The sequence below is a fragment of the Struthio camelus genome, chromosome 3 (assembly GCF_040807025.1).
Source record: "Struthio camelus isolate bStrCam1 chromosome 3, bStrCam1.hap1, whole genome shotgun sequence".
NCBI classification, from domain to species: Eukaryota; Metazoa; Chordata; class Aves; order Struthioniformes; family Struthionidae; genus Struthio; species Struthio camelus.
Window position 1 is genome coordinate 126,564,944 of NC_090944.1, and position 22,878 is coordinate 126,587,821.

The 22,878-nt window shown below is 49.5% G+C and overlaps 2 protein-coding genes across 2 annotated transcripts in view; one reads left to right on the forward strand and one right to left on the reverse strand.

Annotated features, from left to right (window-relative positions):
• CAPN2 (calpain 2) overlaps window positions 1-14,148 on the reverse strand; it is a 29,227-nt gene extending 15,079 nt beyond the window's left edge. The window contains exons 1-7 of the mRNA XM_068940204.1: window positions 13,903-14,148; window positions 13,333-13,402; window positions 5,781-5,899; window positions 5,259-5,392; window positions 4,232-4,400; window positions 2,107-2,190; window positions 352-437 (exon numbers count right to left, since the gene is read on the reverse strand). Of these exons, the coding sequence (XP_068796305.1) occupies window positions 352-437; window positions 2,107-2,190; window positions 4,232-4,400; window positions 5,259-5,392; window positions 5,781-5,899; window positions 13,333-13,402; window positions 13,903-14,139 (899 nt within the window). The 5' untranslated portion in view covers window positions 14,140-14,148. The remainder of the gene's footprint in view (window positions 1-351; window positions 438-2,106; window positions 2,191-4,231; window positions 4,401-5,258; window positions 5,393-5,780; window positions 5,900-13,332; window positions 13,403-13,902) is intronic.
• A 3,186-nt stretch (window positions 14,149-17,334) lies between these two features.
• Window positions 17,335-22,878, forward strand: part of LOC104151848 (calpain-8) — a 31,785-nt gene continuing 26,241 nt past the window's right edge. Inside the window, exons 1-2 of the mRNA XM_009686902.2 lie at window positions 17,335-17,765; window positions 20,054-20,123. Of these exons, the coding sequence (XP_009685197.2) occupies window positions 17,529-17,765; window positions 20,054-20,123 (307 nt within the window). The 5' untranslated portion in view covers window positions 17,335-17,528. The remainder of the gene's footprint in view (window positions 17,766-20,053; window positions 20,124-22,878) is intronic.

A 22,878-nucleotide genomic window follows, 5' to 3' on the forward strand; every position in this document is an offset into this window, starting at 1 on the left:
TTTTAATGCCCTTTTAGAGAATAAGTTTTCAGAAGCTCACCACTATATCAAGGCTGGTAAAGTGACAGAGACTATACGAAGGCTTGTAGCAATCATCAATCAAATCACTGCAATCTGACACGAAGGCAGGTTTCTGTATGAAGGGCACAGCGTTCTGTGAAGCCTACATGGGAGATGGCAGCGACGGAACTGATCCTTTCAAGCAGCTCAAAGCACCACCACACAAGCAATGCAGACAGAATATCACACCCAGACGTGACTTGAACAGGCAGAGAGAAAACAGACCACAGCAGGAACACAACCACATCTTGCAATAAACATCTGCTGGCAACACACAAGCCACTAACTCACTTGTCATTCCATTTTCCGGTCCATTCCACTTCCCCCCAAGGATTTCGGATTCTGATCAGCTTTTGCACGCTTCCTCTGAAGTTCACCTGATGGATTAGAAACGTATGGAGAGTTATCCAGGGGCTAAGCACTGGGCTTCATTCCACTTTTCTTATGGGAGTTAAAGGATGCGTCAGAGTAAATATTTGAGTGCTATACATGAGGACATATACCAACATACACTCACTCATCTGGTCCAAAAGGCATAAAAGTCAAACTCTTTTTTGAATGAGCTCTAACCACTCAAGCACGCACAGATGTTTATACTGTGCGCAAATCAATGTTCAGGACATTTTTCAATGTTCAGGACAAACAAAATGTCCTTCTTGTGCTGCTTAAAAATACTTCTGATTGATTGGATTTCAAGCAGAGGAAGCGTGAAACTGCTACAACGCCACCAAGAACCATGTACAAGGGAATATTTCTCTAGAGTTGTCAAGTAGGTATAAACTGCCCTTTCATATGCAAATGCCTTTTCTTCCCTCCCTATATATGATCTGAGCTGCACCTGTTACAAGAGATAGGATACTAGGACCGGCTGTAGTGAGGACTGCCACAAACTCTTTAATCACACAAATGCCCACACTGCAGCAGTGTCAGCCCTGCCACAACAGCATCTTCTTGCACCATGAAGAGGCACTAGGTTATTATCTACCGATCTGTACACACTGAGTCCAGTCCAAACAAAGCTTTACAAGCTTCCATGACAACTATCATTATTTACGGGGAATTAATGGCACTAATTAGAGGAAGGAGCTAGTGTACTGCTAGAGCCTGAAAATAGGTACTGTTAAGAAGTGCTGCACAGAGCAGCTGAGAGCACGGAAATCTAGAGATAGGGCTCTCCTGTCTAGGACAAGCTGTCATCAGAAAGCCTGCAAATATTTCCAAAAGGAAAAGCCTGGCTAAGTCATGCTTGCTTGTGAATTAAAGTCAGCAAACTCTCTTACTACTTTTGCTGTGAGAACAGGGCCAGCTCCAAACACATAAACCTGCCCATTAGCGTTGTCCACTTCAATGCAGTATGCCAGAGGCTGGCCTCTCATTACACCTCACTCTGAAATCTCAGAGATATTTCAGAAATAATTATCTGTGAGCTGACCCAAAGTCCATTACACACACAGAAAAACTCCATGATCTGCCTGCTTCCTTTCTGATTTCACTTGTCTTACCTTTACCAGCCACCTATTCTTGCTAAATATCCTACTTTTAAACATCATCCTCAGCCTAAAGGCACTGCTTGGCAGGCATTTATGGGATAAGCGTGTTTTTTTTTTTTGCTTGGCACGTCTCACACATCTTGCTGTGCACTTTAGTTGCAGTCCCAGATGCTGTAAAAAACCAAACAAGCAAGCAAAAAAAAAAACAAACCTGTTAAGAGGCCAGGCAACCACCAGAGGGTAGTATGTCCTCTGCACAGAGCTTCTCACAAGCAAGCTCACCAGGGAACAGCAGGGAGCACTTAGGAAAGAAAGCTCTTTTTTCAGTTAAAAACCTAAGCAGTCACATTTGTATTTTTCCAAAGTGTGAACTGAAAACACACAAACTAAATAATTTTTTCTTCAGAAAGAAGGGAATGGAAAACCTGATTCTTTAAAACAGGTGAGACTGAAGAGCAGAACGCAACTTTGAAGAAGAATGTGTTGCTGTCATCCCCCAGGGAGAGACTCTGTGCAAAGCTTGCTGCATTTCCCTTCTTTTCTGCTGAGCACTTACCTCTTCTGCACCCGTAACAGAGTACGCGTGTCCTTTGACCAGCTTCTGGGAAGTGACTGCCTCTGTCTCAGCTGCACTTGTAATCTGGAAGTGTGCAAAAAAACTGAGTGTGTATGGCTTCCCACAAGCCAGCGAATTTAACAGGGCAAAGCTTTCACTGGCTCACTAGGAGGCTGCAGAGATGGTTTAATTGATACACAGATGCAATGGGAGCGATCTGGGTGGCAGAGTAGGGAAAGCAGACAGCAGCACATGTGGCAGTGCTAGACCCATGGTCACGATGGGGCGCACATCAGAAGCCCTGTACCGCTAGTAGCCAAGACCCCTCCTGGCTCTGAAACACTCTCATGGCTCTCAAAACGCTGTACCAAGGGAATACACGCTTATGAACTCCTTGTTCTCAACGGGACTGAGGGGAACACATGGGGTGACTGGTTTGAGGTTGCCCAGAAGCAACCTGGGATCAAACCAAGGTCTAGTGAGCCGCAGTTCAGTGATACAGTCAAAACATCTCCTTCACCTCCACAGTAGGATGGGAGCGTCCCCTTCCTTTCCTCAGCACCGCCATCCTACCTAGGCACTACCACGCACAGGAACAAGGGAAAAGGCTACACATTTGATGCATTTCAAGTCTGAAGGAACATCACCGTTTCCCTTTTTAGTGTGTATCACCACGCTCTGGGCAATCTGGCCTACAAACACTGAAAATAACTTCCTGCCAGAAAGTGACTGCTTGACATCTTGCTCTAAGGCTACTTAAATCTGCATGAAACATGTTCTTCATCGTCTTCCCATAATTCCAGAAAGCACAGGCTTGAAACTAAACAAAACAAACCCAAAGACAGACACAGGGTGGGATCAAGCAGACAGGACCCCTACAGTCTAGGTCATGTTCTACTACAGACCCACAGCGCACTTCTAAATGCAGTGCTTAACTTCTGTTTCTCCTCTTACGTCAGAGGAATAGGGACAAGATTTTACAGAATTTTTCTGAGGCCGAACTCAGTTATAACTAGTTCATAATATATAAAGCGTCAGCACCTACCAACAAAAGAACATATTTATTTCCCCCACGCTGGACAAGAGACTTGTATCATTCTAGGGCAAAAATTCAGATGCCAGATTCATATCTTAATGCAAACTAGAAAAACAGGCCTAGAAAATGCCATGAAGTCACATGCTGACACATATTCTCTCCTTAACAAAATACTTTTCCTGCTGTGAAGCTTCCTTCTCGAGACTCTGATTTAAATTAAAAAATGGGAGGAAACATTTAGGTTTGTATTATGAATGGAGCTCTTGTAAACAGTTTACCTTCCCTTTAAGCATAACTAAAGCCTAATCTCCTCCGGGAGTACAGAGATTATCACAATAACATTATCACAATAACAATACGTATAGTCCTTTCAATGAGACTAAAAGGGCTGCTGAATAGTTGTAGGCAGCGCCAAAGCTCCTCTTTTCCTTACAACACAGAATCAGATTTTGGCAACACGTGTTTTCTGATAAAGCCTTTAAAAGGCTGGCAACATTGCTAGCTTCCCTGCTTCAAGAATATAGCCCTTCTGGATTGTTTTGGAACGTTTTGGTACAATTTCTGCAGCAAACAGGCAGAAGAGGACTGCAGGCTGCTACCTCCGAACACACGACTGCAGAAACCATTAGCAGCAGCATGCTTTCCAAAAACACGTAGCCTGTAATAACTTACTGCCAAGCTACAGACTTCATTTAGAACAAAGATGTAGATCAGCATCCCTAATGAGTTCCGGGTACAAATTCTTTACCATTGACTTACGAATTAGCAAAAACTTCAGGTTCTGAGGAAAACAAAACTAAACAAAACAAAGAGAGAGACACTGGGCTTTTACACGTGAACTAGTGAAGTCTGAGTTTCAGCCTGTTCTTAGACATAACTCCCCCAAAGGAGCATGTGCCCGAGTTTCACTCTTGGGTCAAATTCTCCAGTCAGCAAGGAGAGCAGAGAACTGGGCCTCCTGAGTCAGAGGCAGATGTGGAAAATCCTTTGTGCTACAAAGCACCTGAGCAAAGCAACAGGTCCATCGCCTAGCCCACTAGTACCTTCTAGTAAGACCACAGTGTCTAGCAATAAGCTGGACTAACTCACGTCAATAGAGCAGCCAAGGAGAGAGCCTTTCTGAAGTGCCTTCTGAATGATTTTGAAGAGGTTGGACGGTGCCTTCTGCAGCTCATACCATTCTGCAATTCCACCAGTGAAATCTTCAAAGCCTTCCGTGGTGGTGCCCCCAGAAAGAGACTCATAGGAGCCATTCAGCCTGCATGAAAGCACACACAACCACCAGTTTCCCTAATCTCCTCTTCTCTTGGAGATCAGCACTCAGCTGTGCAAGAATGTTGCCACAGTGTTTTCACTTTCCGTGGCACCACGGCAGTTAATGCCAGCTACAAATGGATGCCCTCCCAGCTTTCCTTCTTACACCTCTGTACGTGGAAAGCCTATCTAAGAGCTAACATGATCACTTATACAGGTTGCAGGTTTAGTCACATCAATTACAAAAATCCTGGACATAACTGAAAAAAGATAAATAAAATTCAAGAAACAACAATTTCCCTCCCTAGATTTGCACTGTCTTCCAATCCCTTTAAAGACTATTCACCTGATTTTTAGCTGGTCTAAATTAGCTCAGTTTCTTAAATCAATTAAAAGAGTAACGATAGATGGAAGAATTCCTCTCTGACCATGGCAAAATTGGAAATTCAGATTGGAGCATCTTCATGTTGAATGCAGATCTGGACATGCGGACTGACATGCTATGCATACTGAAGCACTGCAGTTGGTATACCTTCATATGGCCTTAGAGCAGATGAAACTGAGCTTCCTGGACCCAAGTGACATGAGACGACACTCCAGGAACAGGCTTGCTATGAGATGCCAGAGCTATTTTTCTTGGCTGGCAGCAAGGACAGTACTTTTGACTATTGTCTTCAGCACCTGTCAACAAACCTTCACTAAAGCAGTCACTGTGAGATATCCTAGAGGTTTTAAAGGCTAACAATTAGACTGACATTTCAACGGCATAGCTGCAGATACTGCAGGGAAGCACGAGCAGGAGACTGAGCGAGGAAGAAGTAATTTCCGTTGTCTACAGAAGCCAGTCCTCTCCCTTACTTACTTGGCATAAGCCTTCTCCAGCAGGGCGCTCCAGAACTCACTGCCCTCCGCTGAATGGACGAAGAGCAGCTCCCCGTTCTTGGTGGGCAGCCTGTCGTCAATCACAACATCCACCCACTCCCCGTACTGCCAGAACTGCAAAGAGAACGTCAATATCCAGTCACCACCCCATGCCATGTACTCAGGTCACAGGGACATTTTTCTCTAACACCAGTTTCCTAGGAGGAAAACAAGCCTCCTGGCAGTCAGCTTAGCCTGCGCTGTACAGGAATCCATGTCCTCAGTTGGATCTGCTGATGGAGGAAGAATCACAAACAGACCCTCCACTCCTGGTTCTTTGGTTAGCAGGCGTTCTTCCTTCCATCACCACCCCTCTCCTTGGATTTCTCTCAGTTTTACGCCTGGCTCTTTGATGTCCCTTAAAACGTTCCAGGAAACGCCACACGTGTAGGTCCGGCCTACCTCACACGTGTTCCTGACTAACCACAGCCAGGGGAAAGGCAAGATCCGGTTTCCCACACACCTGGAAGTGGAAGATTCCTGCATAATTATCCTGGAAGCTCTGATCTTTGGGAACGACACGGGCAAGAATTTCTTCATTCAGGGTGAGAGATGCAATAGCTGCCAAGAGCCAACAGTCTCCTGTAAAAAAGATTACACGAGAAAACATTATTGGTGAGCACATTGGTGAAAACATTTTGGAGAACACAGGGATTACACATTATTACTTGCATATTGATCATCAAGATTTCTGAGGCGATTGCTCACCTCTCAGAAAATCAATCATCTCAGGTATTTCAGAAGAAGATCCCTCTCATTCGTTTTCCTCTAAGGCAGATCAGTTGTACATACACAACTACTTCCCCCCTCCCAAAAAGAAAAAAAAAAAAAAACAGAGAGGTAGAAATGGGCTTTCTATGATCTATCAGTAATCACCCATGCTTGGGCTATTTGAAAGAAAATTTCATGTTCAATTAAGTATCTACAGGTTAGGAAACAGCATGGGGAAAAAGGCAAAGAGCAGGACCTATTGGCACATGCAGGAACTCCAGATGTGCTGTTTCCTCTCACAGTACCAATATTTTCACAAGCAGAGGCTGTTTTCTTTTCTCTCCTCCATGTTTCATAAATGGTTATTGACTTGCCATGCAGAGATTTGTCCTAGGCACTAGTTCTCAAAGTTCTCTTGCAAGACTCCTATCAAACAGGAACGCCTTTGATATTATTTATCTCTGGAGGCACTAGCTAGAGGTCTCCTGACTTAGTCAGACATCTAGTCTCTGACACTAGCCACCAGAGTCAGGAAAGGTCTGAAGGCAGGCACTGTTTCCCAGTCCTACAGACCTCTTTACCCTTCCTGGGACGGAGCCAACATAAACGGAGTCTGCATGCCAGAACCCCAGAGTACAGGCTGTTTGGGTAGTATTTTTCCACACCATCTCGTATTAAGCAGAGAGAGAGGAGACTGCATCTACAAAAACATTACCTCTATCTTTGGTAATTATTGTAAGAAACTAATGCTATTTTAATAGCGTGATTACCTTTCTGCTCAGTCATGGACCTCCTGCAGCACATTAGCAAGGTGACTAGAGATACAGAGACTCAGATGACCCCCTGACTCCCACAACCCATAGTAGGAAACAGAATTTCAAAACTCCTCGTTACCATTACCAGATCTGCCTCTGCCTTGCCCTGTAAACACAGGAATTTACACATGAGCTTCTCTTTCTCTCATAAGGCCAATCCCACAGAATCATCCTACAGTAGGATGTAGTGTAGGATTGCAGAACTGCAGATTCAAGAAACACAAACCAGATACAGCTGCTAGAAAGTCAGAGACCAGCAAAGCAATGGTCCCTGTATAGCCAGCTGCCTCCCTTAGAAAAAGGGTCAAAAGCTCTCAAAGGAAAAGTTTGGGCTTACGGGAGTGGTTGCAAGAAAGTCTTAGGGATAGTTAACTCGAAAGTAGTTCTTGAGGGCCACCCAGTACCACTTAGTTTTCCTCCAACAGCTTAAACCCAGTACCACTCAGACAACGTTAGGAGGAATGCAGGCAACTTGCAACTCCCTTCAGGCTGTCCATCCCTTTCGTAGCTATTCCCCATCAACAGCTCACTGGATGACATTTGTCCTAATGTTCTTCGCACATCTCAGGCAAGGGAGAAGATGTGGAATTTCACCATAATTTTCAGACCTAGGATGCTTTTACTATTCCATAACCTAAAGGGGAAGAAATGGACATAAAACTCTCCCTTCACCCCTACATCTGGCTGCTTGTATTGCAGTGCAGAAACCATTGTATCAAAGAAGTTTTTCAAACAAGAAAACCTTTTTTTCCAAACAAGAAAGTCACCTTGTCATTCTACTCTGACGGGTCATGAGCAACAAGGCTGTTTCCCCTCTCTCCTCTGCAACATAGTAGGGTCATCTCACCCTGCAAAATGGTGACTCTTATTACAGTCTCCTTCGTAGCACTGAGACCTCCCTGGAAGCTGCGTAGCCTCAGGTACCATTCATGCATTCAGAGATACTGCCAAGCACAGCAATTGTGCTTGCTGAGAAAGAGACTGTGGCCAGAAGACACCGGAAACATGAACTATATTATGGGACTAATTTACTATTCACAGTATGACCCTCCATCACCCATTACGCGAGGGCTTCAGTACTTGTATTTCACATCAATCCTCCTTCAGAGGACGACGTTACAGGGCTCTGCAAACGCACCCTTTAGCCAAAAGGAAACAGGACTTCAACTTCGGTTCCGCATAGATCTATGCTCTGTCCTGTAGACAGTTTGCCTGCAGAAAGTGATTATTGTTGTTGTTTCTTCATTCTTCTAACAAAGAAGTCCTCAAACAAACCTCATCACGTGCTAAGCACGACATGCCTTTGGAAGAGAACTCCCAGAAATTCTCTCTATACTGAAAATCCTTGTATTTATCAGGTCTCCAAAACAGGCAGTTTCTGGACAAGAGTTGGTGTTCTTGTCCTGGAGACAATTCCCTGGTAGAAGACAGCCCTGGCGCTTTGACTGGGGCTCTCGCTTCACATGGTGAGACTGAATTAATATCTTATTGTCTCCCCTCCTTGGTTTTCTCCCACTGGCACTCATCTAATTGCACTGCCTGTCAATTCATTAACCTTACCAAAAAAAGGTCTTTCTGTCGCTTTACTGAGTTAAAGGAGGTCCAGACTCTTCTAGGTCAAGACAGCAGTGGGTTATCACATTTTGGCAGTGGAAGTATTGTATGTCAGAGACACTCTGCACAGTGGGAAGAGGATGTAAATACTCATGCGCACTGGACTAGCAGTTCATCACAGCAACATACTGCAGGAGCAGCTATGAATTAGCTGAGCACCCTGCAGGGCTGTAAATTCCTAAAAGAAGAAGGCCTAAAAGAGCTAGGAGCTTCATTCTCTCCACTACGCCGCTGTCCCTCACGGAGGAAGAATCACTGACACTGGGGAAAAATTAGCAAGCCTTAGCGCAGCTTTTGGTAACTTCTAACAAACAAGCAATCTTAAAGCACCCTAAACACTAGTTACAGGCATGAAACAAGTCACACATATTCAGGCTGACAGGATAACTGGCCTCATCTCAGCACACAGGCCAAATAGCCTATGCAATGCAGAGACTCAAAAGTCTCTTGATTACAGTTTATCACTAGGGCTGCATACAGGAGCTAGACCTGTCCTGTATTCTAGGCTACCAGTCAAACTTCTTTAAAGGAGTATCTTGAGTACACCTATAGAGCAAAACAAAGGTGCAGCTGCAGCACGGACAAACGACGGTACAGCCAAGATGACTTCTCCACTGCACTGTTCTCAGCCATGCTCGTCTCTCTGAAACTACAGCTCAGGCAGTAGTGACAGAGGTTTGCAGAAAACTTAGCATACTGAATTGTATCTACCCTTTCCCTTCCCTTTCCCTTCCATCCTACTTACTCTCTTATCTCAGAGAGAGTACCAGGGTTCCCCCACTGGGCTGCCCCTGGACGTAGCCAGGCCTACAGCGAGGACACCTGTCCTAGCTGGTGCCAGACGAACTCAGACCTTAACTTGGGCAACTCTGGGCAAGGGCTTCTTGAGGTTAACAGGCAGAGGCAGCACACATCAGGGATCCACCATCCTCTGCTTTCCACATTCAAAAGCGCAACAACAGTCAGGGTATCAGCTCTCACTTTCTGAACGGTCGTCACTAGAAGTAGACCTAATAATTCAAAGCCTGCACGAGAACAGATCTTGCGATACTACCTGGAGTTTTAGCTCGCACTAAGAAGGCCTGAGCAGGGTCACTACCAAATAACCTTTCCTTAACAGTTTCTCGAAGGCTGACAGCACCGTTAGCAAGGCTAGGTTAATCACGGAGAGTTTTTGTAAATGCACAATAAAATAGGCAGAACAGTTATTAGAAAAGTGGGTATTAGCAGACTGTGAGTTTATTTGTAATAACAGGAAGTAGGATTTTTTTTTCTTTTTTTCTATCATGCTTCCTGTGTGCTGCTATCAATGCAGTGCTTCTTATTTTATACATCCATTGGTGCATTTACTTAATCTCCAGTTGGGAATAAGAATATCACAAAAAATGTAATTGCAATGCATGCATAAATATCCATACAGAGTTTGGCTTAAAATTGGCCATCCTTGGAGAGATAAGAGAGGCAGAGCTTCTCCACAAAGCATCTAGAGGTGTGTAACCGAAGGGCTGCTCCTCTCGTGACTACATACCCCACATAAGAGTACAAGTTCAAAGGAAAAAATGCACTTTCAGCCAATCACAAAACATACCAGTATTTTAAAACATTCACAACTATAGATTAACAACTACATCAATGACTGAATATATTTACGGTAATAACACAGAGCTCCAGGAAGTTATCTAGTTAGAAATAAGAGGCTGAGGCAACCCACCCATAACTCAGCAGTTCCTAGCACAGGAAAATCACACATCTAATTTTCTAAATTCATCCTACTCAATTTATTATTTTTCCACACATTTTTGTTTAAGGAGGAGACATCTGCGTCTGAACAACAGATGAGAGATACTGTACTGTATACGTCCCACTGTTGTGATACCATGGTGACCTCCCCTCCAAAGAATGCGGTTAAGGGTGAATAAGCTTCCTTTATGCAGTGGCATCGGTTCCTCTCTTCTGCTATAGTGAGTCACTACATCCCATTCGTTGCCGCTCTCGGCCAAATACCCTAACTAACTGCAGATTTGATACTGCGAAACTAAAAATCGGTTAGTTTTTAAAAAGTTATTTTTAAATATTAGTTTTTAAAAGCCTCTTTGAAAAAAGCAAAGAAAAACAGAATAATAGATTAGTCAAAGCCCAAAGGAAGAACTTTGGTGTCTGGAGAATCTAAGCTGCTGCCTTGGTGAGGGCACAAGCTATTCCATGCCGATAATCAAACAGGCCTCTTAGGCATCACAGTTATCATCCAGTACAAAAGACAGAAACAATCATTGGCTACATGAAACAAATTTAATAGGCTGCATCTGGCCCAAAAGCCAAAGATCTGAGGCTAAAATGAAGATTTGTACCAGTGCTCACTGAGGGACAGAGCTGTTCAATGATATGTGCCCTGCCATAACCCCTGTTTGCTCCAGCGATAGAAACATGTGCTTCTGGATGCCTGTCCCCCTGGATGTTTTGACTGGTTTAGAAACAGCCATCAAACTCCATGGGGACGCTGCCCTGTCCCCTTGTGACCAGAGCTGCAAGTAGGCTATAAAAGCTGTATATGGAACAAAGTAGCATAATAGAAAGTGCAGGCTTCCAAGAGCACCTGACATCTTCCAGTGCAATCCCCTCTGGAACACCCAAAAACGTTACGGGATATCAGTGTCTGCACAAAAAAATTCAAGTGAATAAAGCTTAAACAAATGTATCAATTCTAACGCTAGTGTCAAACTAGGCAGCAGCAACAAAATGCATCTGTACAGCACAGCTGTTAGCCTCACTTTGTGAAAAAGGATTCAATACAGGCACTTAGTGACTCAGTGGCTAAACACTAGATAAAAGATCAACAGCATCTAATTTTAGTCGGCAACTGAACTGACACAGAATACCAAAACCCTGCCCAGATTCATAGGAAGATAGCGCAGCTAGTCATAGTCGGTTCTGTCCAAAACTGTGAAACAAACAAGAACACTAACAATTTCCTATTAAAACATTGTTTCAGGTGGTAAAAGAACACAAGTGGTGAGCCAGCTCATATCCTTTGGTGGTAACACGCAACCTCATGAGAGCATCCACACGGACTGGCCCAAACACCTGTCAGGAAACAAATTCTTTTCACCAATATATGAGAAAGCTTGGTAACAGCAAAAACAACTCCACAACTTGAAAGTTAAGTTGCAAATCCTTAACTACGGTACTATTGCTGCCACAACATGCAGACAGAGAAGCTGGAAGCCTAGCGAAGGCAGAAGGCAACTAAGTGCCTTCAGAAACAAGCGTCTCTGCAAAGTGTTTGCTGTTAAAATGACTGAAATTACAACAGACTATAATTTCAAGTTGAACAACTCCTTAGCTGTAAAGTTTCACAATAAAAATGAGGAAAATATCCAGCACAAGTATTAAGTGTTGGATCATGTATTGTGCCAAAACATTTGTCATGGGAGACAAGATACTGGGCAGAGAGAAAACATGTGAAGGAAGCTGACCAACAGAACGCGCCTAGCCCTTTCTTCCGAAAGGGTAACGCAGGCAACGTGCCAAGGACTTCACAACAGATACAACGGAGCCTAATCCACGCCACAGGTGATACTGGGGCATGAGAAGAATTAAATTCACAATCTAAGGTATTTTGATTTCCAGGGCTCTTTTACACCGATTGTGTCTTATTGCTAAAGTACTAACCAGAATAACCTCTGAAAGAACTGTTATAAATGCAAAACGCCTGAAATGAGCCTTCCTACCTGCTATATATTTTGTACGATAAAACACAAATAGCAGCAGCAGGACTAGAAACTAATAAGCAGCAATATCACCAATTTTATGCTGATGGAAAGCAAACAGACCCATGGACTTCACTCTTTTGCCAATTCCACTGAGAAAGCACAACAGTGAAAACGAACAGCATATTAGTCACGCTTCCCTACACAAAGACTGAGAAGTTTCCCCTCAATTGCACTGTCAGTCTAAACTGAAATCCTGAAAGCTTTCTCTGTAGACAGTCATGTAATAAGTACCAGACTCGCTGTTTCCGCCTTAGCTTCTCTCCTCTCCTATGTCTGTATTTCTCCTCTTTGCCTGCCTCCTCGCTCGCTTCGGGGAAGAGAAGCGTACAAATACTCAGCCTCAAACTCCTGGTAGACAAGGCAGGAGAAATGCTCAGAGACAGAAACGATGGCGCACACCGAACCACGTGAGCAAGTCCCTTCTCGCTCCCCTCCGTGGAGCAGCCACCCCTTGGGCTCCCAGGGCTCCTCCGGAGCGACCGGCTCTAGGAACTGCCCTTGCACAAACTTGGTGGTGGGCAGGTCAAAGGCAAATGGCTCGCATGCAGGTACACAAAGGCATGCCCACCCCTCCTGAAAAATACCAGCTTAGTTTTGCTTGCGAGCTGATTAGCACTATGGCATCTCTCTTCATAACTTGTTTACTCTGTATTGCATCATTACGGGTTTCAGGGGATCCTGCCTGCTCCACAGATCTCTGTGCCACTGGGCAAAAAAAGCGCCATGAAACACACACAACTGTTCTCCTAGGCAGATTATTAATAGCAGGAATTAGTCACGCTCCTTGGCATACTGCTGTCAGGCACATGGGTACTGAGGCGAGGAGCGCATGACAGGAGCTGGTCGCGATCAGAAGATGGGCACACGTCACCAGTACTCCTCGCGTACAGCAAGGCTGCATGCAACGGACGAGCAGATGCGGTCCCAGTCTGCAGCTATGAAAGAAAGGCAAGTAAGATCAAATCCGATACAAAGGAAGATGGTAAGGTGCCAGAGGATGTAGCTACAGAGTGAATTATAGCAAAGCGGTAAGCCAGACAGCGCGGGAGCAGGGGACTCCGGCGTCCTGCAGTAGCACTCGCGCAGTGCGTTGTCTCCATCTTACCTAAAGCTCCTTGGCAGATGTCTGTGCGAGTGGCTCCGCCAGCTATGAACTGGGGGTTGGCGCACAGCTCCTGGGGACGAAACAAGCGGTAAGCGTACCGGGCAGACAGCAGAGGGGACAAAGTCCCTATCGCAGGAAATTTAAACCAGCAACTTTTACAGCAGAAGGACGACGCCAGGGAGCCGGTCGGGAACGAGCGTGGGCAGCGAACGGGCTGAGCGCGGTGAGAGAGGGAGCTCGTGGCCAAAGCCCGGTGGGCAAACATCTACCTGCGCAGCACGCGCCAGGCAGCCCGCGCGCGCCGCTCTGCTGCTGCCTCCCTGCCACCGCCGGCGCCCGCCGGAAACTTCTAGACGCCTCGGGGTCCGGGCAGACGTCCGCGTCTCGCTCAGCCCGTCTCGCTGCCGAGGAAACCGGTGAGCCGAAGCGACAGAGCGGAGCGCTGCCCGCGGCCCGCCGACCCCGCCTGAAGCCAAAGACGCGAAAACAGCCCAGAAACCCCTCCGGACGGCGGGCAGGGCCGTTACAGCGGGAGGCGACGGAAGGAGGGACAGCGGTTTCCCGCCCTACCGTGGGTCTGCGCCACACGACGCCCCGCGCCTTGCCGGAGCTCGGCCCCAGCTCCTTGAAGCCCAGGGCGGCGGCGGCGGCGGGGAAGCAGGGGTCCTCGAAGAGCCGCCCGGCCTCCACGCACTCCCGCCGCAGCACCGCGAAGTCCTGGCCCAGGAAGGCGGTGGCGCGGCCGTGGCCGCCCGCGCCGCCCGCCGCCGCCCGCTGCTTCGCCACCGCCGCCGCCATCCCCGCCATGGCCGCGCCGCGCCCGCCCTCACTCCCGCCGCCGTCGCCGCCGCCGCCGCCGCCGCGCCCTGCCCCGGCCCCGCCCCCTCCGCCGAGACCCCGCCCCTCCGAGCCGTTGGCCTCGCCCCGGTCCCCTCCGCACCGCTCCGCCAACCCCGCACCGCCCCTGGCCCCGCCCCCTGCGCCCCTCCGGCCCCGCCCCCATCGTCCCTGGCCACGCCCCTATGCCCCTCCGGCCCCGCCCCTCCGGCCCAGGCCATGGGGGGGGGAGGGGGAGCAGGGGGCGGTGCCCTGCTCGGCTCCCCCTTCCCCCCCCCACCTTTTCCCGGGCAGGTGTCACGAGTGCTGTCAGTGCTCAGCTCCCCCTGCAGCCCCGCCGCCTTCGGCCAGGTACGATCTTAACCTCTGCGCTGAGAGCTCACCCCCGCCCCGTGCCCCACACCCCAGTGATGATAATAATAAAAGTCACAATAAAGTCCTTCCTGACTCCCCCCCCCGCGTCCCCGCCTTACCTACGGAAGAAGGAACTTTTCTGAGCGGTGCGGGCAACACAAATCACTTGCAGCCGGGTTTGCTGGTTGTAGCCGCCGCGCCGCCCCGCTCCCGCGCGGCTTTGGCCGCCGATTCGCCGCCCTGGGCAGGGGAGACGGCGGCCGCCAGGACGGAGTTACCCCAGACGCGCCCCCCCCCGACGCCAGCTGACTTCAGAAAGCCACTTCGCCTTTGTGAAGCTCTTGGCACGCCGCGGCGAGCGCACCGGTTTGCAGCAGGCAGCCGGGACCCAGCCCCTCTTCCCCTCACCCAGCATTTAGGGGGAACGTTTCAACCTCTGGAAAAAACAACCGGACAGGCGGACAGGCGTTGAGGAGCCGCCGCGGTTCCCGCTAGTCTGCCTGCTAACAGCCCCGCCGGTGCCAGGGCTCTGGGGCAGCGCGGCGGGGCAGAGCGGGGCAGCGAGGCCAGGAGGAGGCAAGCTCCTCAAAGGCGGCTCACCCCTTTCCGCAGCGTGGGGTCTGCAGCCGCCCTCCTCCGCGGCGCGGCGCGGCAGCGCAGGGCAGCGCAGGGCAGCGCAGCTCCTGCGCCTCTGCCCCATGCGCTGCAGCGACACGCGTACCACGCACCGCTCGGCGAGCGGCACCTCTCCTCTCCGGAGGGGCCACTTTCGGTTTCGTGCAACCTGCGGATTCCCTTTTACAGCCAAGAGGGTTCAGGAGGAGACCTCAGACGAGAATACGCACATCCCAGGAGCCACGCAAACCCGAACCGGTCTTATACGCGCTCCGCTTGCTCCTTCCCCGTGTGTTCATGCAACTTCGGCAGCAGTTTGCGCTGAGGGCGAGACACGGTCAGCGAAAACCTCAAACCTTCCCCCCCGCCCCAACCCCGTAGCATAACCGTCAGCTCTCAGCGTGGTCAACTTAACAGCCACCGCCTTCTCCTCGTCTGGCTGGAGAGGCACCTCTAGATGGTGCTTTGGTACCGCGCTCCACGCGCGGCGACCCTTCTGCCCTTGCGGCGTGCCAAAGGCCCCTCCAAGCAGCCCGCGGGAAACCACCGATTCCTGCCCGGAATGGCGCTGCCAAGTGCCACAGCGCCTCGCTTTCCGCCAGAGCACCTCGCTTGCCCGTGAATAACGCCGCCGCCGAAGGCTGCCGCTCACAAGGGTCGCCGCAAACCGCAGGCTTGTCTCTCTGGGCTGCGGGAACCCGAGGAGCTTCAGGGCAAGGAGCTGGTGCGGGCAGGGAGAGAAACAAGCGCTCCGCCTTGCGGGTCACAGCAAGTGGGTACTTCTGGATGGGTCTTATTTTTCTGGAAAAAAAAAATCCATTTTGGAAAGAGAACAACCCCCCTCTCCCAACCCTTTATTATTCAACTCTTTGTTCTGATTCAGGACGCAAACACATGCAGAAATATCACAACGTAACAAAGACACAAAATCCTGAGCGTTCCTCTCTTCTGCTCAATTTCAGCAGTAAAATGTCCCTGTTAATTGAATTTTCAGACCGTCGGCCTTGCATTGCCCTCGGCCCAGCCTTCCCTACCTGGGCCCACCTGGAGCAGACCAGGTCATCCTGTTTCCTCTTTTCTATTTATGCTCTTCAAATATTTGCAGACAAGTAAGCTGGCGAGCCTCTGTTTGGACTCCTTATCTCAAAGGGTTTTCTTTCCGTAGCATTTCTCTCTTCCCTTCCCACACCTTCTGTCTAAACTGACAGCAGAAAGACGTAGGGGTCGCACGTACTCTCCATAAGCAAAGCTGCTGTTTACCCCGCTCTCAGTGAGCTTTCCTGGGGAAACCTGACCGCTGAGTCCCAACTCAGCAGAGAGCAGCCGCCGCCTCAGCTCCCAGACCTGCCTGCGGCCACCTTGCCAGGGAGACGTGTAGCTATATACGAGGACAAGACGAGTCACAAGAGCAGGAACCACGAGTTTTAAGGTCCAAAAAGACTTCTGCAGCCAAGGTGCGTTTTCGCCCTGTAAGCGTTTCATATGGAAGAAGCACCACCAAAAGCCTGCGTATGATATGATGGGTAAATTTGCACTGCCTGAGGTAGGAGCCCATTTTTATAGATGGGGGAAAGTACAGCGATTTTTGCCCAAGGCGACGCTGTATACGTTTGGTGGTAGACGGGGAGCAGGGGCTGCCAGCTTGCCTCCCATTTGCTGACATATGCCAACATACAGTTTGCGACATCTGGTCTAGGTTGTGCTGCTGGACTGCATCCAGCCTTGCCCCTGCAGGCCATATGGCCAACTGGCCATCCCTTGCTCTATCAAGTTCACCCTTTTTATTGCTAACCAATTAATTCATGAAATTGTACTAGTTGGAGAGCACCAAAGACCTTTTTTTTTTTTTTTTTAAAAAAAAAAAGATCATTCAAACCAAAAGCTTGTTCCTTGTGCAGTTTGTTCAATATCTCCCTGGCTTTAACGCTGGCTGGCCTCTCCGCAGCCGCCTCCGCTGAAGTCCTGGCGCAGGTTGTGTGGTTGCTCCCGCCTCCCCCAGACCTTGGAAGGAAAGGAGCTTGAAAGCGTTGTCGTGGGGGCTCCTCAACAGCCGGAGCCGCGAGCCTGACTCCCCGCAGGCTGTCGGATCGGTTGCCACTGCGCAAACAGGTGTGGCTGCCGTATCGCTGTTTCGCTTCGCTCCTGGTTAAAAAAAAAAAAAAAAAGGTGTGTTTTAATAAGGGGCAGGGAGTTCTCCAGCTTGTAAGCAAATACCGGGGGGAGCAGCCCAAGCCGGCGCCCACAGCCCCGGCGGTGCCAGCTCCCTGCCCGCCGGACGCGTTCGCCGGCCTCGCGCCTCCTCCCTCCGAGACGGTGGCAGCGCGCAGGGCAGCCCCTCGCTCCACGCCAGGCGGCCGCCAGCCCTCCTTCGCCCCGCGCCAGCAGCCCGTATGGCCGGCGCCGCGGCCAGGCTGTGCAAGGAGCGGGCGGCAGCAGGCGGGCTCGGGTCCCGCGGCAATGCCGTCCGGTACTTAAACCAGGACTACGAGGCCCTGAAGCAGCGGTGCCTGCAGGCCGGTGCGCTCTTTAAGGATGAGGAATTCCCAGCCTGTCCCTCCGCGCTGGGCTACAGGGACCTGGGTCCGTATTCCCCCAAAACCCAGGGGATAATCTGGAAGCGACCCACGGTAAGAGCACTTTCTTTACTGCATGTTTTACTAACCCCAGATCTAATCAAAGCCACCTGGACCTCCATCCTAAGCCAGTGCTGATCCTGAATACCTGCTGTCCCTGTGTGCTTTTTCTTCCCTCTTTCTTCACCTCCCTGGTTGCTAGCTGCAGCAAGGTTGAAAAGGGGAAGATCAGCCGATCCTAAATCCCTCATAAAGCGAGGAAACCTCTTGCTTCATGAGAACCTGCTTCCTTCCTTTCTCTCTAAAGCTTTCCAACCTGGCTCCACGGAGCTAGAAACCTGCACGAGAGTTGCGAGCGGTACGCAGAGGCCCGAGGGGCATCCAGGCAGGGCTGCCCCAGGAGCCGCTCGTCATCGGGTGTAACGCAGTCCCTCCACCACGTCCCTTCCAGCGTGCCTCCAAGGAAACGAGGCTAATGCCTAAAGAAAACCCTTTGCATCACTTCAAGCAGCCTATAGCAATGAAAGAACAACTGACTGGAATTGTTATTACCCAAAATGCCCATATCCTGTAAAGAGCCATTCATTTAAAATAGTCGTTTTCATCAGAAAGGATTAGGTGCTGAGATTTCTTTTTCTAAACCACAAGGTTCAAAAAAAGGTTTCTGGTCTTTCATTTTCCCACTGTTTCTGTCCACACTTCATTCCTCCTTCCTTGTTTTGCCCCTCCCTGGAGTATCAAAAAGAAAGAAATGGAAAAAGGGGGGACGGAAGAAGGAAAAAACCCCACGACAACTTACCTTCAGATGGGGGAGGAAGGAGAAAGCGAGAGAGCAAGAAAATTTCAAGGCCTAGAAACTTTTCCCCCCCGAAAAGTGAGACACTGGAGCTTCCAGCTTCAGGCACCTCCTCGGTGAAGCCCTTCGTCAGTCAGCATTTCACTTTGGTACCTGGGCGCTTCAGCAATGAGTGCTGTGGCGATATTTTTTTGGTTTTGCCGTCCCTGGGAAAACTCGGCCCTTAGACAGCTCCTTAATTTATCCTCCGCCACCCCAGGCAAGGTGGCTTTGTGGCCGCAGCAGACAGGCTCGACGGCAAGTGCAGTGCGGCAGGGCCAGCCGAGGGCTGAGAGCCGGCGCAGGGCACCGGTCCAGCCCTGCCCGCCGCAGGCCAGCCTGCCCAAGACCCCTCCGTGCTCCCTATGAACCACACGGGTTTATCGTCACTTAACCTACGAGTGTCGAGACCCATCGGCTTATTCCCGTGCACGGGGCAGAGCGCAGCCCAGCTTCAGGTGGCACCAGCACGTGTGCTAGGGCCCTTATGCTGCCCGGGAAGGACCCTCTGCTTCCTTCTCCTGGGGATGGAGACCTGCATCTATCCCGCTTGTAAAGGCCATGGTTAACTCCCGTCAGAGGTGACGGCCCGGGAAGTCGCGCTCAGTTCCTTGACTTTTCCAACCAGCCGGCAGGTTTCCAGCTGCAGACCCTGCCTGGGACTTCAGGCAGACGGGATCGTTGCTCGCTTACCTGCCGGCATCCAAAACAGGCAGTGAAACCCGCCCAGCGGGTGATGGGGAAGAACTGTGCTGGAGCAGTGGCCCTCTGCAAATATTTGCTGCTCAGGGCATCTCGCCCTGGCTTGTGAGCGCTGTGGTGCGGGGAGGGACAGGTGCTCTTCCATCCTTATTTTCTGGCTTTGACAGTGGGTTTCTAAAGGGAGAAAAGGTCAAAAGTGCCCTTCTAAAGACGGCCTATGTGGCACTTGGCAGTGGCTCGGAAGAGACACATGTCTAAATGAGTGATATTTCATATACTGCTGAGGGCCATCAGGTGCTGCAACGGGCCACCAGTTGGAGGGAGGGGAAGAAAACCATAGAAACTCTTCCGGGTGGTAACCTCGTCCAGCCTCCTACCCACCGAGACAGCCGAGCCCTGTGATAAGCTGCTCCGAGCTGGAACGAGAAGAAGAGTCCTTAACACAACCTGCTTGGCTGGCCCCCCAGGGCCAGGAAGAGCGGGGGAGTCGCTGACAAGAGCGTTTGCACGGGAAGCGTGGTCGGGCTGGGGGAGCCCAAAGTCTCACTAATACCACTGGCAGTCTCAAGTGACAAAGCGCTTCAGGATGTGGCTCACCCCCCCCCCCCACTAATTTACTGAGCAGTTTACTGATGCGACATTGTTGGGACAACTGGTTAATCAGAGAATGGAGGAAGTGTGTATTTTTAAGAAATACTGGAAACGTTTAATATTTTTTTGAACTTCATATTGGAACAACCAAAAAGAAATGGGAAGTTTTCAGACCAGAGAGGATGACATGAACTTTCAAAACGTTTCTTTTCAGGAGTTATGCACCAACCCTCAGTTCATAGTTGGAGGAGCTACTCGAACAGACATCTGCCAAGGAGCCCTGGGTAAGTAGAGAAATTCTGAATGTTATTTTGGAGGAAGAAAAACGGAGCTTAATTTAAAAAAATTCCTCATAGACCACATCCTCCTGGCTACCCCATAGGCAGGCTAAGGACTTTGAGGCTGGGCATCACAGCACCTGCTGCTCGCAGCCCCCCCTGCGTGAGGCAGAGCCCCCAGCCCCAAGCCAGCCCCGTGGGCTCTCCAGGAGATAGCATGGAGAGTGTCAGGTACCCCAAAACAGTACTCGTGCAACCAGCACGCTGATGGTGGGATGGAGCATACATAGGCTTGTGAGAGCGGCGGCAGCCCTGGGAAGGAGAGCAAGCTCCAGCGATGGCTTCATGCCAAACAAACACATAGGAGCTGAGGAGCGGAATAGGAGCAGGCTTAGCGCAGAGCGTGGGACTGCGACGTGCCGTCTCAAGCTAAGCAGCACAGCCCATCCGCTTGCAGGCACGACTTAGAAACAAGGACCGCATCGTGGGGAAAAAAAAAAAAAAAATTAACGGACCCGTCCGCTTTATCATACCGTCCGCGACAAGGAAGTCGCTCCCGAGCCGTCGTGCTGCGCGCTCACGGTGCTTGCGCAGCCTCCGGGGCAGAGCTGCGAGCAAACAGGGAGAGGAGCGCCGGCGAACGCGGCCACAAAGGCAGCTCCGGTACCAGGGCCTGACGCCCGTACGGCGCCTGTCAGGCGGGAAGCACCCTCTCCTGGAGATTCATCACAGCAAAACTGTCTTTCTCCCCCCTTTTCTCCAATGCTGCTCATCGTCCACACAGAGCCCTTCGGCAAACGCTCAGGAGGGAGCTGTTAGCGTACTTTATTCCCCCTTGGAGTAGCTGCTATCATAGCCTTTTTTCCTGGCTGCCCGGCTGATAAAACCCGGCCGCAGAAAACAGCAACCTCTCCCGACTGCGTAGAGAGGCGAGAGCACTGAAACTCTTGTAACGAGCCTTTGACAGCTGAAAGGCAGAGGAGCGAGAGCCCTTCTCACCCCTGTGCTGCTTACTGCCGCGCTTCGGGCCGCACTGTACTACGGTCTCATCCGTGGCGCAAATGAGATTCAAACAATTTCTGCAAGTCACTGACAATAAGTAATACCAGTGCCGGTCCCGTAAACACAATTGCTAAAAAACCCCAAAAACAAAACAAAAACACCCCCCAAAACCGCCCCAGCCTATGTGCCTATGTTCCTAATGCTAAAAATAAGATGCCCAGTCATATACTTGCTCCAGGATACTTATTCAGTGGCCGCTAGAGCAGAGTATGGGGAATCACTTACTGTATTTTAGGAGAATTGCTCTGACAAGTAATAAAAGCGACATTTCTTGTCACCTCCAATTTGAGAAGTTTCTATAATAGCATTAAAAAAAAAAAAAAAGCCACCTCATTTTCCTAGGCAGCTTACAAGCTACAGGACTGAGGAATATTACCTGCTCTCGACCTAGCAGAGGTCGATGCATCATTTGTGCTAAGCCTAGAAACCAACTGCAAGCACCCTGAGCCCCTTTTTATCTCTGTCTCCTCTCAGGGGGCTCCTGGTCCTTTGTGGGCCTTGACAGGCTTTCAAGGTAGAGCAGCACCAAAATCCAGCAAACGGAGGTAACAACAGAATTGGGTCCGGACACCTCCCATGAATAGGGGGACAGCGCCGGCTTTGGGGGTTTCCCAGCTCAGTGTCCTGTGGGCCAAACCCCCTAAACTCACAAGAAAGGCCCCCAAAATCTGATTCTGCTTTTGTTAAGAGCTTGCCGTCTCTCTAAATCAGCGGGGGGAGGGGGACAAAAACCCCCAAATTTCTGCAGGGGTGAAGAATGAGAGAGGAAAGATAATCCAATTTCTGAAAGGTTGTTTACAACCACTTCTGCACACATTGACCCTTTACCAAAGCAAGCTTCAGAAGATAGGCATGGGACTAATCTTTTAACGTTCAGGTATTTGTTTAACATCGCCGAGGCATACTATGCTTTTTTGGTATTTGATCCAATACCTCAAACATCAAAGTAGCTGTTATTAAAGCCCTCATGTAAAATACTTCTATTGAACAGACCCCAATTACATATTTACACAAGCCATGTATGTGACCCGTTAACAAGTCCTTTAGGGAAATAAAAATCTATTTTTAATAATCTTTTCTGACATGTTTCTTTTCTTTTAAAAATAACACTGCAGGTCTGGGTTTATACGAACAAAAGGAACAAGAAAACCCAGAGTTAGTCTCACTCCATTAAACTTATTTCTTTGACAACAGCATAAGCTAGATGAATATCAGCTTGGGAAGTTTGATGGGAACTTGAAAGACCTGAAATATTTTAAATGCTCTTTGAACCATATCTTTTTGATAGCCTAGTAACAACTTGAAATACAGTCTTAGTTATTAAAGGTCACTTATGAAGTTTCCTGAGAGCTGTCTGAATAAGTTAACCCCAGAATTGTTTGCAGAAGGTCTTAGGTAGCAAGTGGCATACATTTAGTTTGAAAGAATAGAAAACATACCCAAACCCTCTCAATTTAGTATAGCTTTCCAGATCCACACCAGTTGCACTTGTGAAGCACCTTTCCTTTTGAGGGAGCGGGAAGTCCTCCCCGCGCTTCAGCTCCCTGAGCTCAGGCTGCCAGCCAGGGAAGCCAGGAGGGTCCCCCCGAAGCTGAAAGGGGGAATCCTCATGCAGGCTGAGGATCCAGCCCCCAGGCTTATTTTGGGGGCATCTTGCCTTACAGGCAGCTCCAAGAACATCACAGAGGTTTGAAGGCAA